At 39.2% G+C, this 15381-nt stretch overlaps 1 protein-coding gene across 2 annotated transcripts in view; it reads left to right on the top strand.

Moving 5' to 3' along the window:
• LOC134842412 (uncharacterized) overlaps window positions 1-3406 on the top strand; it is an 83010-nt gene extending 79604 nt beyond the window's left edge. For both annotated transcript variants that reach the window (XM_063858738.1, XM_063858736.1), the window contains exons 4-5: window positions 1937-2109; window positions 2712-3406. In XM_063858738.1, the coding sequence (XP_063714808.1) occupies window positions 1937-2109; window positions 2712-2911 (373 nt within the window). In that variant the 3' untranslated portion in view covers window positions 2912-3406. The remainder of the gene's footprint in view (window positions 1-1936; window positions 2110-2711) is intronic.
• The last annotated feature ends 11975 nt before the right edge of the window (window positions 3407-15381 follow it).

Below are 15381 nucleotides of genomic sequence, written 5' to 3'. Positions count from 1 at the left end.
GATCTATGTACTGTATATTATGATTTACATTTTATAAAAATTTGTTAGTTCAATTTTTTATTTATGATTTTGGTTAATTTTTTTTCGCAAAAGCGTTTTTGTTTTAGTTCAGTTATTTTTAAGAGTTACTCACCCTTGAGTACCCCTTGTCAAAAATATAGTGTGGTCACAAAGCGTGGATGTAGCACGGTGGAATAAGGCCGGCTACAGAGCATGCTCAGGACGTCCTCTCTGGTGGGTTAGGCCGGGAGTGGGGATATGATTTCATGCTGGTTTTTAAGGGGTCCTGTTTTGTGCTAACGTTTTAAGCTGGTTTAATCCGGTTTGGGTACCGTAGGTGTTCTTTTCTTAGTCATGCTGGTAGTTTGTGGTTTGTTGTGTTTAGTTAGTTGCGTTGGTTTGTTTGGTTATTATATAATTCCATTCCAACCGGGTTAAAGGAAAGTTGGAAACTTCTTATCGCTTGTTTGAGTTGTTGTTAGTGAAAATTTAAAACTTGAATTCATTGTTTTAAACAATTCTTCGTGGGCGAGTTGTGCGATTGTGGATAGTATTCTTGTGCGGGTGAACAGAAGATATATATAGAAGATATAGAAGGTTAGTACTGCATTTTTCTGTACAAATTTACTACTTTAAGATTGAATTTTACTGCATTGTGGGGGTCTAAAACTATAAATCGATTATCATCCTATTTAATTTTACTACATTTAGGGAAATAATTTATAGATGAACTTATTACTTTGATTTTGAATTTCACTGCATCATTTAGTGCTGTAGGTTGATTAGAGTTTAATATGAAAAAAGAGTTTGTATTTTTTTTTGATTTTTTCTTGTTGTAGGTAAGTTTAATCAATAAAAAAGTTTAGATTTGGAGGATGTTAGTGGTTGTATGGTTTGCTATTATGTTTAGGCGATGAAGCTGGAGATAACGAGATGGTTTATATATACTAACAATTTGTGTGTATACTAACTAATTTTTATTTTTAATTTCAATAAATAATTTTTTCAAAATATCTTTTTAAATTTTACTGCAGTTTGGAGGGAACGACTAGAGATGTTTTTATCAGTCGTTATTGTACAATAATAAGTTTAGCGCCTTTAATGATCATTGAAAAAAATTCTTCACGAATTCTATGTTTGCAAATGAAAATCTAAATTAATTGATTAAAAAATTCTATATATAAAAGTTTGTGTTGGCTTTTGCCGTACGACCATGGTAAGTTTCTTCGTAGTCGTATGTCGTCATTTGTCCGAGGTCTTCTTCCAATACCGGGTAGTTCTCGTTTTGTTCGGAATAGTGGCTCTGATCTATTGAGTCGTAGAGACATTTCAATTAAATTATTGTTCGGTAACATTTTGAAAATTTTTTGTCTAATTCTAATCTATTTTGTTAGTTCTAAGCTAATTTGCTTTTTAAGGTCTTGTTCGAGAGTTTTGGTCGCACCAGATGAGTTATGCTTTAGGTTAAATCATAGAGTAATTTCACATAGGGTACACCGTCTGCTCGTCACGCTATCTTATTTTCGGCCGGATAGATTCGTGCAATTTCTTAGTCTAATACCGATCTTAATCCTACTCATATATCTCCTAGTCTCAATACATCTAGTGTACACCGGTTTACGCGAGTTAGTTCCAGAATGAGAACAACTGTATTCTAAAGTTAATTCAAATTGTTCTGGTGTTGAAACTACAAGTAGCTTCAACACTTTACAAATTAATAGGTTGTTAGTTTTATGGAGTATGATTGGTTAGTATTTAATTATTTATAGAGATAAAATATCATAATAATAACCAATTATAAATACTAGTTTAGATCTGATTCCAATGTTGTCATGAATTTTGGCAAGATCTGTACGTTTTTTTGATATCTGTTTGATCTTACATCGCTAACTGCAACAGTGTGCATGGTCTTGGGAAAGGATGTGTTTTATGACAGGGTGGTGGAAGAGACTGTTTGTAAGCCTATCGAGGGTTTATTGGATCTCTACTCCATTCGAGCGGATGACATCAGGAGAGGGGAGAAGGTGGTTGCTCATTTGGAGAAAACGGTGACGGAGACCCTAATTCAGATGGTGCAGCAGATTGAGATCATTGAGCGAAATATCAGATGTAGGTAGATTCAAAAAATTTCAGGAGAAAAAACTTTAATCGATGATTCCGGATGGGAAAAATCCGATTTGGGCACAAAAGTTGCCGAACAAAAAATTTATCAAACCAGGCCGCATTTTTTTCTTCGACCGAGAAATTGATACTGTGTGCATGAACTGTTGCTACTGAAACGGCCAAAAAGTAGAAATATCGCTTCGAGAAATTCGAAGCAAAAATTAAAAACCTATGCTCGAAAACAAAGTTCGTACCAGATATACAAGGGCCGAATTTTTTGTTTTTTGTTTTTTTTTGATATTTTTTTTTGTTTTTGAATCAGTACGAAATCGAACTTTGCCTTGGGTAGGCGCACAATCTGGTGTCTGTGGATCACTGGAACCCAGATACAAGTCTTTTAACATATGTTCCGAAATGTAAGTGGCTTCCACGAAATAATTACTCTAGAATTCCGCGCACAAATACGTGTAACGTAAACTTTGTCGGAACATTAGTTTTGTCGCAGATGTTTCGACAAGATAATCAAATTTTGTTAGCAACTTTACCTCAAGCAAATTGAATAGCAGTCGAAACCCTCAGCGCTCCGCCCGATACGATCAGTTTTTTAGATATGGAGCAGTTTGACATCACAAACGCCGCTGATGCCAAAAACAGAGCCGACAGGAAAAGGAGGAGCTATATTGAGAAGTTGAAGGACAAGGAGGAATATGAAAATCAGGCGGGAAGTAAGGAAAGAATCAACCAACTTGAGAAGGCGCAGTTGGGCGAACAATACCTTAAAGCTGTAATCGAACAGATGGAAGCCTAGACTTTTATTGAGAAATTTCGACTCCAAAAAAGCTGTATATAATCTTTAACAAATTAAACAAAATTTGGTTTAGAAATACTTTATTGATGATCTAATTCGTTTAATAATGATAGGGGAAAAACTTTACACAACTTGGTCGTATCTAAGGTAGCACTTTGAAACAAATGCAAAGTAGATTTCAAAAACTTTGATTTTAGTGTTTCTTTCTACGCTGTAACTCTCAAAGTTTAAGTCGCACAATTTTAGGTAGCACCATTCTTGGGAGGAAAAACTTCGGCAAAGTTGGGAACGAAAACAAACTAGAGCGTTTCAAATTTAGATCGAAGCTTTGATTAGCGTCCACGTTTGCTTCGAAGTAACAATTTAGTTTCATAATTTGATATAGATAAAAAATAAAACATGTCTATTTTTGCAGATTTGGCCTAGAATTCTTTCAGTCGAAGAAAAGTAACTTTAGTAAATTTTTCAATTTATTTCGATCGAATGTTCATATTAAATGCGTGCGTGTGAGGTTATATTATTGGACTAATTTATTGATAATTTTTTGATAATGAGTTCTCAGTGCAATTTTCAGGTGTTTTTAAAACCAGTTGATATTGGAATACAATTGTTTTAAATGAAGGGTCTGTTTTATAACTGTACTGTTCTTTTACTATCGCAGTTTTTCTGAAAAAAAAACATGCTTCGATTCAGGGCGAATTTAGAGAGGTTTTGGACGCCCCCTCTCAGGGATTCGACCCCCTCGCCAACTAGAGGGTTGTAGTATTGGAAATGCTACACTAAAATAAAAAGCTATTGTTTTAATTGTTTACACAAGATCCGTGCGGACTCTTTTCTATTCTAACTTCTTTCACACCTTAAGATAAGAATGCCTTTTTAACTGAATAAGTAGTATGCATATAGTGCATTAGGATCGGGGTGAATTGTCATACATGGATGACCATTAAGTATAGATCATAATGGTCACTATGTATTATCTGACAACCAATGGTCACCATGTAAAAATCCAAATCGTCACCACGTGTTAATTTAAAACTTATAGTCATCATGTAATAATACTAACTGTCACCCTGTATTAGGTTTTAACTTATAGTCCCCATGTAATCTGCATTGGTTTCTATTTGCAATTGTCACCAAGTAATTTATGATTTTAACTTAAAAAAATCATATTGTAGAAAAAAATAAAGTTGTCACTGCAGTTTGGCTTAATATGAGTTTTGCTATCTGCACTCTTTCAGCAGCCTTTCCTTCCTTGCTGACAGACTTTTCGGAAAAAAAATATTTAAAACGCAATAATCTCTAGTTTGAAATGTACATGAAATTAAACCATGTTTAAAAAAATTTATTATTGTTGAGAACATTATCATTGAGGTATACAAAATCCAAGTATACATATCAGAGTTTTGTGTATATTCGAGTATTGTGTATGTTCGATAGGTTTTGTGCATAAATATTGTCAAAACTTGTACCTAAGTTGTTACTATAAAACTGAAGATAGAATAAGTTTTCTTGGGGTCCGAGTAGAGGAAAACGCACGGCGCTCGACTCTCAGCCGAAAGGCGTGGTTTCGAAACCCGTCCGGAAATTGTACTGAAAGGAGGCCTCAGTTGCTGGTATAGTGATATCCCCTCATAGATCAATAATGTTTTTTTTATAGAAACCTAATTTCTCGGATTATTGCTATTCATTTGACAATTTAATAAAAATGTCAATTACTAAAAGAATGTAGTGTTCAAAATAAAATTGAAATATGTACAAAGAAGTCATATTAAATAGTTAGTTAATGAGAAAGCATGTGGGTTAGAAAACGTATCAAAACAAGATCATTTATGTAAACAATATCAGAAGCATCACCATTAAAATTTTTTATCTTAAATCGAATATGCAATAAAAATACAAAAAGGACCGCACATGGTAGACTTTGAGTCTTTCATGGGAAAATTTGTCATCAATTCAGTGACCTGATGAAATTTCTCGTTCAATCGTTCAAATAGATTGATATACTGCTAAAAGAGGAAGACCGAGACAATCAGCGAAGTATAAAACATTTCTTCTGTTGCAAATCACAATCCACTGTGTCACCGGAGAATCTGATTTTGAAATGTTCACAAAGCCATTGATTGGGATGTGAGGTGGAAAATTGTTGGCTGCAAATATTCCAAGAAAACTTATATTTCAGATGTTTGCAGTTCTGAATAAGATCAAGCAACATGATGTCATCAGTCGGATTTGGAAGGACGTTCTTTGTAACTTTACGGTTGGAAGTAACAAATACATTCGATGAGCGTTTACCCCAAACAAAATTTTTTAGGTTTGATGTCAAAGCGTTTGAGAATCGAAAATCGAGTTAAACAGCATATGAGTCTTTGGCTCTTTTGCTGTTTGACAATTCTGTTCCAAAAAAGCTTTTAAGCGCAAAATTACTATTGGCATTTGAGATTTTGAGTCCATTAGCAGAGAGGGTACAGTCAGTGAGAAGGGAATACAGGGAGTTGTTTACGAGGAACGTTGAATCAGACTTAGTAGGATCAGTGTTTTCACTGATCCTACTAGGTCGTCGTCATTGTCGTAAGTCCCATCGTGCAAACATAATAAAGTGCTGCTGGTAGTTATCCAGAGTGATTCCCAGCCCGCAGTTCAACAGACCCAGCGCTGATAGTATGTTGAAGAAGAGACGTTTATGATCTTGTGAACTAATTGTTGTACTTGGGATTGGTAAACCGTTCCGTCTCAAGGTAACCTGTTCAAATCCAAAAATGAAAAGGATTGGCATTTGAGATTTTGGCATTTCAGATTTTGGCATTTGAGATTTTGATTACTATTGGCATTTGAGATTTTGAGTCAATTAGCAGAGAGGGTACAGTCAGAGAGAAGGGAATACAGGGAGTTGTTTACGAGGAACGGTGAATCAGACTTAGTAGGATCAGTGTTTTCGTATCTCAGATCAGCCCTATTTGATTGCGTTAATTACATCGTATTTTCGAATAGATTTTTTGCAGGTCAACAAAATTGTTACGGTCACCGGTGATTTCAAATTTAAGCTTTGGTCCATTAGGTGCATAGACAGGTCCAATTGTTTGATCGAAAGCCTTTCCAAAAGTAATCAAAAGGGTAGCTTCGTTGGGTACCAAATTAGCGATCATTTTTTATGTTTGAGAAAAAATCTGCTCGCTTTCTCGCTGGTCTGGTTTTTCTTCGAATGGTTGTTTTCTTTTTCGAGCCCCTACTGACCTTATTCTTCGTAATCCATTCATTGGTGTCTTTTGGCGACGTCTGCCACCACCGAGTGGCTTTCTTGCAGTTTTTGTGACAGTGTTTTTCAATGCTTGTTTGGGAGACTTCTTTTTCATAGCGACATCAATCAGTTCTGGCGCTGCACTCATCAAAAGTTCTCTGCCCAATTTTTTCGCAGCCGGTAAAATAACCCATCGTGCAAACGGTATAGGAACACGACCATTACCAGCAGCCAAAGCGCCAAATCCTCTGCCGCGTCGTCAGTACTGTCAGAGAAATGAGGAAGTGAAGCTTGCTTTGCATAATTTTATTCCATTGGTTTTCAATCAAAGCGCTTGAATTTAAGAGTCAACACAACTTTACCAGTTCGTGCAAAGGATACTAGTTTTCAAGTTTCTGTGCGCAAATGTACCAATATTGATTGTACAAAGGAAGTGAACAATTTTTTGCAGTCTAAATTAGTGAAGTTTTTTCAATGATTAGGTTCAATGCTGCAGGCACTATCGTTTTTGATGCATCTATTTGAATCAATGACGCGTAACAAGGGGGCCTTTGCATCTCCAACAGTTTGGTTTTGAATAATGTCAATGTAGACAAAAATCATACTTGTCCCACTTGATAAGTCATAAAGGACATGAGATTCGTACAGTTCGTTTCCCTCATAAGATGCATCGAAGGAGGGTATCATTTTGTGACCAATGTGATATTCACCGTTCTCGTCAAGCTTTGCATTTTAGCCTAAAAGACTGAGGTATTTGGGGATTTGGGAAGGGGATTATTTCATCTGCGTTCATCCAAATGCTCATGATTTTCGTGATTGCCTAAGGACTTGCATCGAAATGAACTTTGTCTTTGAGTTTTGTTTTTATCTCACTAATCAATTGTTCTATAAAAAAGTGCACTCTCCTGATTTGATAAAAAATTTTTCGCCATAGTAAGGTATGGAAAATGTATTCCGATTGCCAGGGTTGTATTAACTGGCTACTACTTCGGATGCTCTGAAGTACGTAATTTCCTCATCAGTAACATTTTTTAATTTCGTTGGGAAAATTATTTCTGAGAGAGCAACTGTGCAAATCTCCGTCTAACGCTATTTCTTCCTTGCAAAAGTATCTTAAACTGGCCAAAGTCTTGTCTCGGGAACAATCCATTGATGCTGTTGAAATCAAATGTGCAGTAAACTCATCATTGCCCATTTTCATTATAATCAGCTTTGTTTTCCATTAAACTAAGTTCTTTTTCATAAAATTTTCCACTGATTTCTTCCTTCTCCGCATCAATGAGACTGAATGGTGCAGGTTTTACAGTAGGAATGGCAGCTATTTCAAAAACTTTGTCTGCAAAAATCTGCGTGTAACCTTTTCTAAAAGGCAATTCAGTTTTCGCTATTCGCACATAGTCACCGACATAAACTTTTGGTTTCTGTACCAATTTTGATGAACTGTTTGCAATTAATGAAACTAAAGCAGGTACATGCTTTCTTGTCACCTTGTTTGGAGCCAATTTTGTTACTCGATTCACGCGTGAGTGAATCGTTTGAACAAAACTCGTTTGTTATTTTTCAATTTAATTGTAAGTCCATTCAAACTCCAAGTACTTGTAGATAATACTTTTCAGCGATTGAATGTTTCTTTCGCAAACGCTGATTTTTTTTTCACTGTGAGTTTTGTTTTTGATGACTTCTCGCTTTGTACAAAATTTTTCGAACTCTCTTTTAAACTCGGTGCCTTTGTCAACCCAAACTTTTTTGTTTGTTTTGTTTTGATCACTTTTTTGAAAGCCTCGGCTGTTTCTTTAGCATATTTGGTCTTCAGGGGTTTTACTCGTAACTAGCGAGATATACAATCGACAGCAACTAACAAATAACGTACCCCTCGGTTATACTTAGCCAATCTATCAACATAAGACAGGTCAAGAGACCAAATTTCCACTGATATCGTTAGCAATCACTTTTAGCCGAGGATATGTTTTACGAAACAATCCATACTTTGTATGAGATGATTGAGATCTCAGAAAAAATTTCAGTTTTTTTGTTGACAGTTGACTAGCATTTGTTAAGTTTTTGACGCTACCAAATGCAGCTGGACCTTTTGTGTAGAGTATTTTGAGTTTCCTTTCTTCACTGATAGTAGGATTTCCATTCTTTTAATGACGTCGCAAATGATTCTTTACTGCTTTCATAGCTTTCAACATCGTCGTCATCGTCGTCGTTGGTGGGGAAAAACTCTTTTTTTGGGTTTTTATCTGCCGAAATCCTTGGTTCTGGGTTTGAGAGTTGTCGATCGAGTCTTCGAAGAGGAGGGTTTTGATCTCTTCGATTCGTCAGTTTTAAGCGAGCGGAGAATCTGTTTGGCATAAGTGTTAGACACTAAACTAGGATCAAGGTTCAGTTCTTTCAAAATTTAAGGGATAAAAAACAACCTCAAGTTTTTTTGTGTTTTGCTGTGTATCGTACAAAAAAGATTGAATTTTAACGATTGTTGGTTTTCCTTGAATTAAAACATATCTGTGAACGTCTAAAGTCAGGGATTCAACTTTAAACAATTGCTTTACCACTATGTTTGCCCTTTCCAATTCATAAGCTTCCAATCGTTCTTGAATGGATTCAATAACCTTTCGAAATACTTCAGCCTTTTTTCCATTACTTTTTTCATAGTTTTTTTCTATTCCCTTTGAACTTGTTTGCTGCAGAGAATTGTCTGATTCAACAGCTTTTTCTACTTCATTATCACCATCTCCACTGAAATTAGCAAGTGCAGGTATATTTTTTTTCCGAAGATCTGGTACTACAGTATTAAGAGTTAAAGGATTAAGAGATGTTGGGTTTAATGGTGTTGTAGAGTCACGGCTGGTATTTCGTTCTCGAAATCGCTGTATGTAATTGAGTTGAAATGATTTGTCATTAATTAATGGATTATGAAGGATTTGATGTTGTGGTGCAGTTTTTTCATCTGGAGCATATGTTTTGCGAGGAATGAGGATGAATTCTTCAGCATTTATTCCTAAGGTTTTAGTTTTCAGGTAAATGTAACACGATTCTCCGATTGTTTTATCAGTAAAATATTGTCTGCCAAAAATTTTCGTTTTTCTCGGTTATTAAACTTAGGGTCAACAATGTTTTCAAATTGTACTTTTTTACTCTCGATGAAACTTTTGTTAGCTGGAACATGTCACAGAAAAACATTTACAAAACAATCGCGAAATCTAATAAAATTTATTCAGCTCTTGTCAAAATTGATCTACAATGTTGACTATTGAGCATTTGCTTCAATATACATTATTCTTTCTCTTTTATATTCAAGAGATGTGATAACTGCCTTTGAGGATGGTATATAGGAAATAGTTGGCGATGATGGGACTTTGTTTGACAAAAAACGAAGACATTCTGAAGTTTTTGGATTCGAATCTATCAACAGATGACAAAATCTTCTTTCGTTGCTAACTGATACGCATGACGGGGGAATTTTGCGTTATTCAATTGTCTGCCGTAATAATTAATTTGTTTAATGTCTTCGAGGTGATTTGAACAAAACTAACTGAGTTGTATCGAAACCTATGGTACGTGATTGCTTACTTTGCTGAAATATATTGTGCTTGACATAAATAACATAAACATTTATATGTCGGCCTGCTGTAGCTAATTTAACAAAATCTTTTTCCTTAAAATTTTCTTCACAGGTATCATCAGAGACACTCATAGTATCCCGTAAGTTATTAACAATTTCAAAGCTGGACAATTTCATAAAATCAATATCAAATTTGTTGTGAGAAACAAAGGAACGTTATTTGGATTGATTGTAACATTCGCCTAAATATCACACAGCGACGGAGCGTAGAAAAAGTACCTATTAACGACTGGCAGGCGTCAGTTACCTTAATTCTACTCGTTTTTCACCGTCTCGACCTTGCCAGTTGATTTTCTGGTCTGTCTAGGGCAAAGTAAAAAGTTACCATTTTTAGGCCATCAGTCAAACGACTTTTGATCAGCTTTCGTTTATATGCGAACACAACCACATAGCTGAGTCTCGGATCCTCAGACTACGTGATTGTCATTAAAAACACGGCTCGGACAACCTATTTTTATATGTTTTCGTGTGACAGTTTTATATTAAATCCATTAGAGATGGATTGACCCTTTCCTTTTTCTATCTACTCCAGCTCTGAAATATTAAATGATAACGGTGTTAATTAAGATCTAGGACATTACAGCAACTGTTGAAGTTAGTTTATACAGTCCCTTCACATAGACAGTCTCTGGGGGACCAAGCCTCCGCTCCCGTGATTTTCTTGAGATAACACTCTTATCTCCTATATTTCGTGTCCCGGGAGGGTTCCGTGGTATTTCTCTTCCCCCCACTGAAGCCTCCGTCTCCACAAATATCCGTCGCTAAGGTTCTTATCGTGTGTTATTGCCACGATAAGAGGCTTCGTAATTTTCTTGCACGACTGTTCTTCACAATCTCTATCGTGGTTCTGATTTTCGTCTTTTCATTCAAAATGGCCGTCTTTTTTCTATTTCTCAGAAATGTTCTTCTTCCGATCGAAATTTTAAAAATAAAAATTCTAGAACATTCTGACCCTCCGTCGCAACACTTTTTTGTTCATAAGGCCTTTAGTCACTTTTTTTCTGTCGCGGGAAGGTTGTGCTGTGTCATCTGGCAGAATGGCACATACTCCCCGGACAAGTCTCCATCAATGTCCCTATTGATCGCATAACACCGGGTTATCGTCAAGTAGTTATCCAGTTTTCTGTAACCAATCTTACAAATTGCATAAGAAAATGAAATTTATCTACTCCACCTCAACTCACTACGTGTTCACAAATGGCATCGTACTACATCTCACTGCCTTTCAACATTTTCACAAAATTTGCACCAAGAGGAGTGTCCTAGATAAAATTTCTTTTCTGACTACTTACGTCATCTCGCCATAAAACTTCTTTTCGCTCTTTGTGATTAAAAAGTGGGACGTGGCACGGCCACGCACCCGTTAAAATTAACTTAACTTCACTCACCAAGTATAATCAGTCATTTATGCGGTCCTTTCCATATTAAAACTAAGAAACTCTGTGGCTAGGAAAGTTCTTGAGTTACCCACCCTTCCCGAGCGAGTTTACTCAAACTTACCATGTCGCCACACAGTGAATTTGTGTCTTACACATGTTAAAAACTTCAGTCGTGAATAAATAGGTAAATATACTCACCTATGTTCCTTATATACATACATAGATAGTAGTAACTAAAATCAACAATTTCAACAATTTTAACAATTGCAACATTTTCAAAGTTTGGTCTGACCAAACTAGATCAAAACAAAAAGTTTAACAAGTTCAATAATCAAAACTTGGTTGATTGGTTTAAGTTTTAGCACACAAATACAATCAAGTTTTTCTCTCCTTCTCTTCTCTTCTTTGGTCATCTTCACTCCATCATTTCTCCATCCTGATGTTCAGCGTCACTGTCTTCCAGGACTTTCTCTAACATGTCCAGAGAGTTGCGGGCCGTGCCCCAACCCTCCTGTTCCAGCAGCCTCGGTTTGCAACAAGGTAGCAAGTCCACATTCACCTTCTGCTCCCGGTTCCTGCAAAAGCTGTTGTGAAGACATAGGCTCACGTTTCGTTCTAGGTCAGCTCTTAAGACCTCTTTCTTCTCATCTTCAGTAACACAAGGCGTTCCAGCTACCCGCTTCACCGCTGTGGTGACCGCGTTTCTGTGCGTCAAGAATGCTCGTTTATAGGCTCCTGGTCCTATATCTAGCTGGAAAGATTGATAGGCTTCCGTGTTCCTTGACATGTGACGCTTCGCGCGTTCATACATCCAAGATGTCATCACTGCATGGAACCAAGGCATCAATCTTTGCCTTGACCATATTCTTTCAATGGCTTTAGGTATCCTCAGAACCTTGCAGGTGGTTCTGAAAAGATCCAATTCACGACTCATTTTAACGTTGCTCAACTGTTCAGGAGTCGGCACGGCCGTCTCCTGCTCACTTGTGTCCGCGTTAGCCTCCAACCATCTCACTGGTAGCATGGCGCTAACCACCACGATTGACACTTGTTGATTCTGATCGGGCAACCCCGTGGAGTACAACTCCTCCACGTCCCATACTAGGATCAGATTCCCGCGTTTGGGGTACCACAACGTCTGCACCAAGCAGTGGCAAGGATACTCCCCATGGGTTCTCACTATGTTCCTTCGGGTCCGATACCCTGAGGCTCCCAGCAACGGTTCCACTTCCATCAGAATTCTATGTAAATCGTCTTTCTCTTCTATGGTGGGGAATTCAGTAGGTAACGCTCCACTCGCTTTCTGCTTCTGGAACTCACTCACGTTGCCTTCGTTCAGTCTCATGAACTCTTCACCCACAACGTCTTGCAACTCGCCTTCGGATCTCTTCGGGACTGCCCGAAAGATCTTTGCCAACAAGTCATATGACCTCTCTGACATTCTGGCCAACCTCACGCACTTTGGCACAGAGAAAAGTTGGTCAACCAACACTTGTTGCGTCCTCGCATCCATCACTACCATGTGCGTTGGATACTTGCTATTACAATATGGCGCGGAGCTTGAACCCACCATATATTTTGAACCAGTAGGTCTGTGATAGGCTTCACTGTCCTTCAGATTCATTTCATTTTCTAGAGCTTCTCGCCAGCCTCCAATCTTCTGCTCTGTCTGTAATGCTCCAGGGAATATTTCCACGCTGAGGGACGTCACTAGCTCATGGGCACGCTCCAAGCGCTCGAGCGATTCTATCGAACTCGTCATGCTATAAAATCCCAAGGCTGTGATCAGGTTTACGTCTGTCACCCCATGGCAGTCCGCGACCAACTCCATGGCACTCTTATCTGACATGCTCAATCTTCCATACAATCGTGCCAGTTGTCGATGCTGCTCGCTCAGCGTAATCAGGCAGTGTCCCAGGTTACAAACATGTCCTTCCATCCCGCTGTGTTGAGCCAAGCATGTGCCTTGCTTCAACCAATTACTCGGTGTACCTTCCTCGGACAGCTCCGTGGACGGGTTGCTCTTCCTCTTCGTCAATCTCATGGCCAGCAGGTGATGTATCATGGCCAGATCATGTAAACTCGCATCATCATCCCGTTCTAACATGACATCCGCGGTCATGTCCCAGATTAAGCCTGCGTTAGGATGGGGACACCAGGAAGGTTTCATGAGTTCCCACATCACTACTAGACTGGTTTTCAAGGGACCGTCCCAAGAACCACAATCAAAACTCACTTGCCCTTTGAGCTCGGGAATCGAGGGTTCGACCACTCGTTCTTCCAAAATAATTCCAAGCTTGGGTTGTTCCACCATCAACATTCCAATTTCCTTAATCCGTTCAACCCAGAAGTTGAGCACTGTGACTTGCTCATAGTCGAAGTATGCTTCCCTGGCTTCTTCGTTCACGAAGGGATTATACGCCATCCCCGGTATGCCAGACACATATTGGAACGACTTCAGTTTCCCTAGTGTTGCAAACTCCTTTTGTCCTCTGGCCGCTTCAATCAAGTCTCTGCTCACTCTCAATTCTTTGTTGGAGTATCTTCTCACCTCTTCCAACTTGCGATAGCTTTCCATATCATTCGACTCCTTGCTTGGCACGGTCAATGGCATGTCCTGATATAGCTCTAGGAGTGCCCTAAGGAAGTTCCTTTTGCAATCAACTCCCTTTTGCCGAATGATCTTTATATATTCTCCCAACACAGGAGTGGGGATGCGATCCACCACGAACCTGACAAAGCAAAGGGCATCCTTACGCTTAGCCCATGCTATCGCTGAATCGTCTTTCGAAATCAATGCTCGTAGAGCTTCCATTAACTCTAGCTCCTGTTCTCGTGATTTCGAGTCATTACTGGCTTCATACTCCGCCTTTTTGATGCCCATCAAGCACCAAGCCAACCGTACTTGCAGATCAGTTCTCACGCAAGGATGAGCCAGGTATGCTGCTACCTTCGCAGGTGCATTCATCGTCTCATCGAAGTATTTCTGGAGGGCCGCCCTCCAAGAAATCTCTAGCAGTTTTTCCAATCCAATTTCGTTCGCTTCTGATGACATTACTGTGCCATACTCTCTTCGATTGAAATTAGAGTTCTCCGTAAGCCCCTTCAAGTATTCTTGCATGGCTCTCTTCTCGCTCTAAGCCATCAGGTGCCCTCTCGCGGAGTTCCTCGCTTTCAACATCTCCACATAACCCCCTGCCGGATCTCCCATGTGGACCGATTCCGGCACAGTTATTCGACTGTACTCGACCACGTCGAGTTGTCCTTCCAGTTTCAACTTGGCCATGTTGATTCGCGAGGGCCTATAATCTTCAAGTCCTCCAGATCCACATTGACTGATTACTTCCATTTCTAACTTAGTGTCTGCCAGGGTTCGCGCCGTCTACCTCGATCTTGTGGCGGTTACTGTCAGACCTGCCAAGAGCATAGGGGGTATCAGATTCTCTTTTTCTCCCCCTGTCAGCGTTGTACTATCTCCCTGCCCGCTCTCGCCTGAACGACCTGCGCTCGTTAAAGAGGTCACCACTGCGCTGGCTCTTGACTTCACCACTCTCGGGTTCATGGCTCGACTTCCTGTTTTCCCTTTTAGTCGCTTCAGCCCTTTCCTGGCTCGTCTGACAGGTAATTTCTTTGCAACATGCTGATCATCGGCACTGTCTTCTGTTACTGACTCGGTCAGAACATCCGACTCCATGGAGCTCACTATTTTTTCTAGGACCTCACGCATGATGGGTTGGTTCAATCCCACCTTCATTATGGACTGCGTCCCATATCGCCTTATCACGTCCCAAGATTTCTCCATGAAGTTTACTCGGCTCCAGATTGCTCCAGTCTTGCCTTCCAACTCCATTTGATATCTTTCCCATTCTTCTTCTGGTAATGTGCTGAGGAACGATATCTTCATTGACTCTTCGATTTTCCTCCTCCTTGGTGATTCATAAAGCAGTTTCTGCGGATCCCTGCTTCGGCACTCTCTAGCCTGGCTTATTGGGTCTATCGGAGATAGATCGGCCGACGCCTCCTTTGTAGGAGACATGAAGGACGATGGTGCCATTAACAATAAACTCCCATCGACTTCCCCATCGTCATCTTCACTGAACCGGTACTCTAGCAAGTGCCTTTCCAACGCTCCTAGATCGGTCTCTCCCGTTTTCTCCGTCTTACTTCCGGTCCCATCATCGTTATCGTCCTGATCCATCACTTCATCGTCGTCCGCATCAGGTTTCGGCCT

The sequence above is a fragment of the Symsagittifera roscoffensis genome, chromosome 3, assembly GCF_963678635.1.
Source record: "Symsagittifera roscoffensis chromosome 3, txSymRosc1.1, whole genome shotgun sequence".
Classification (NCBI taxonomy): Eukaryota; Metazoa; Xenacoelomorpha; order Acoela; family Convolutidae; genus Symsagittifera; species Symsagittifera roscoffensis.
The sequence above is the reverse complement of the archived record's forward strand: the minus strand, read 5'-3'. Positions and strand labels throughout refer to the sequence as shown.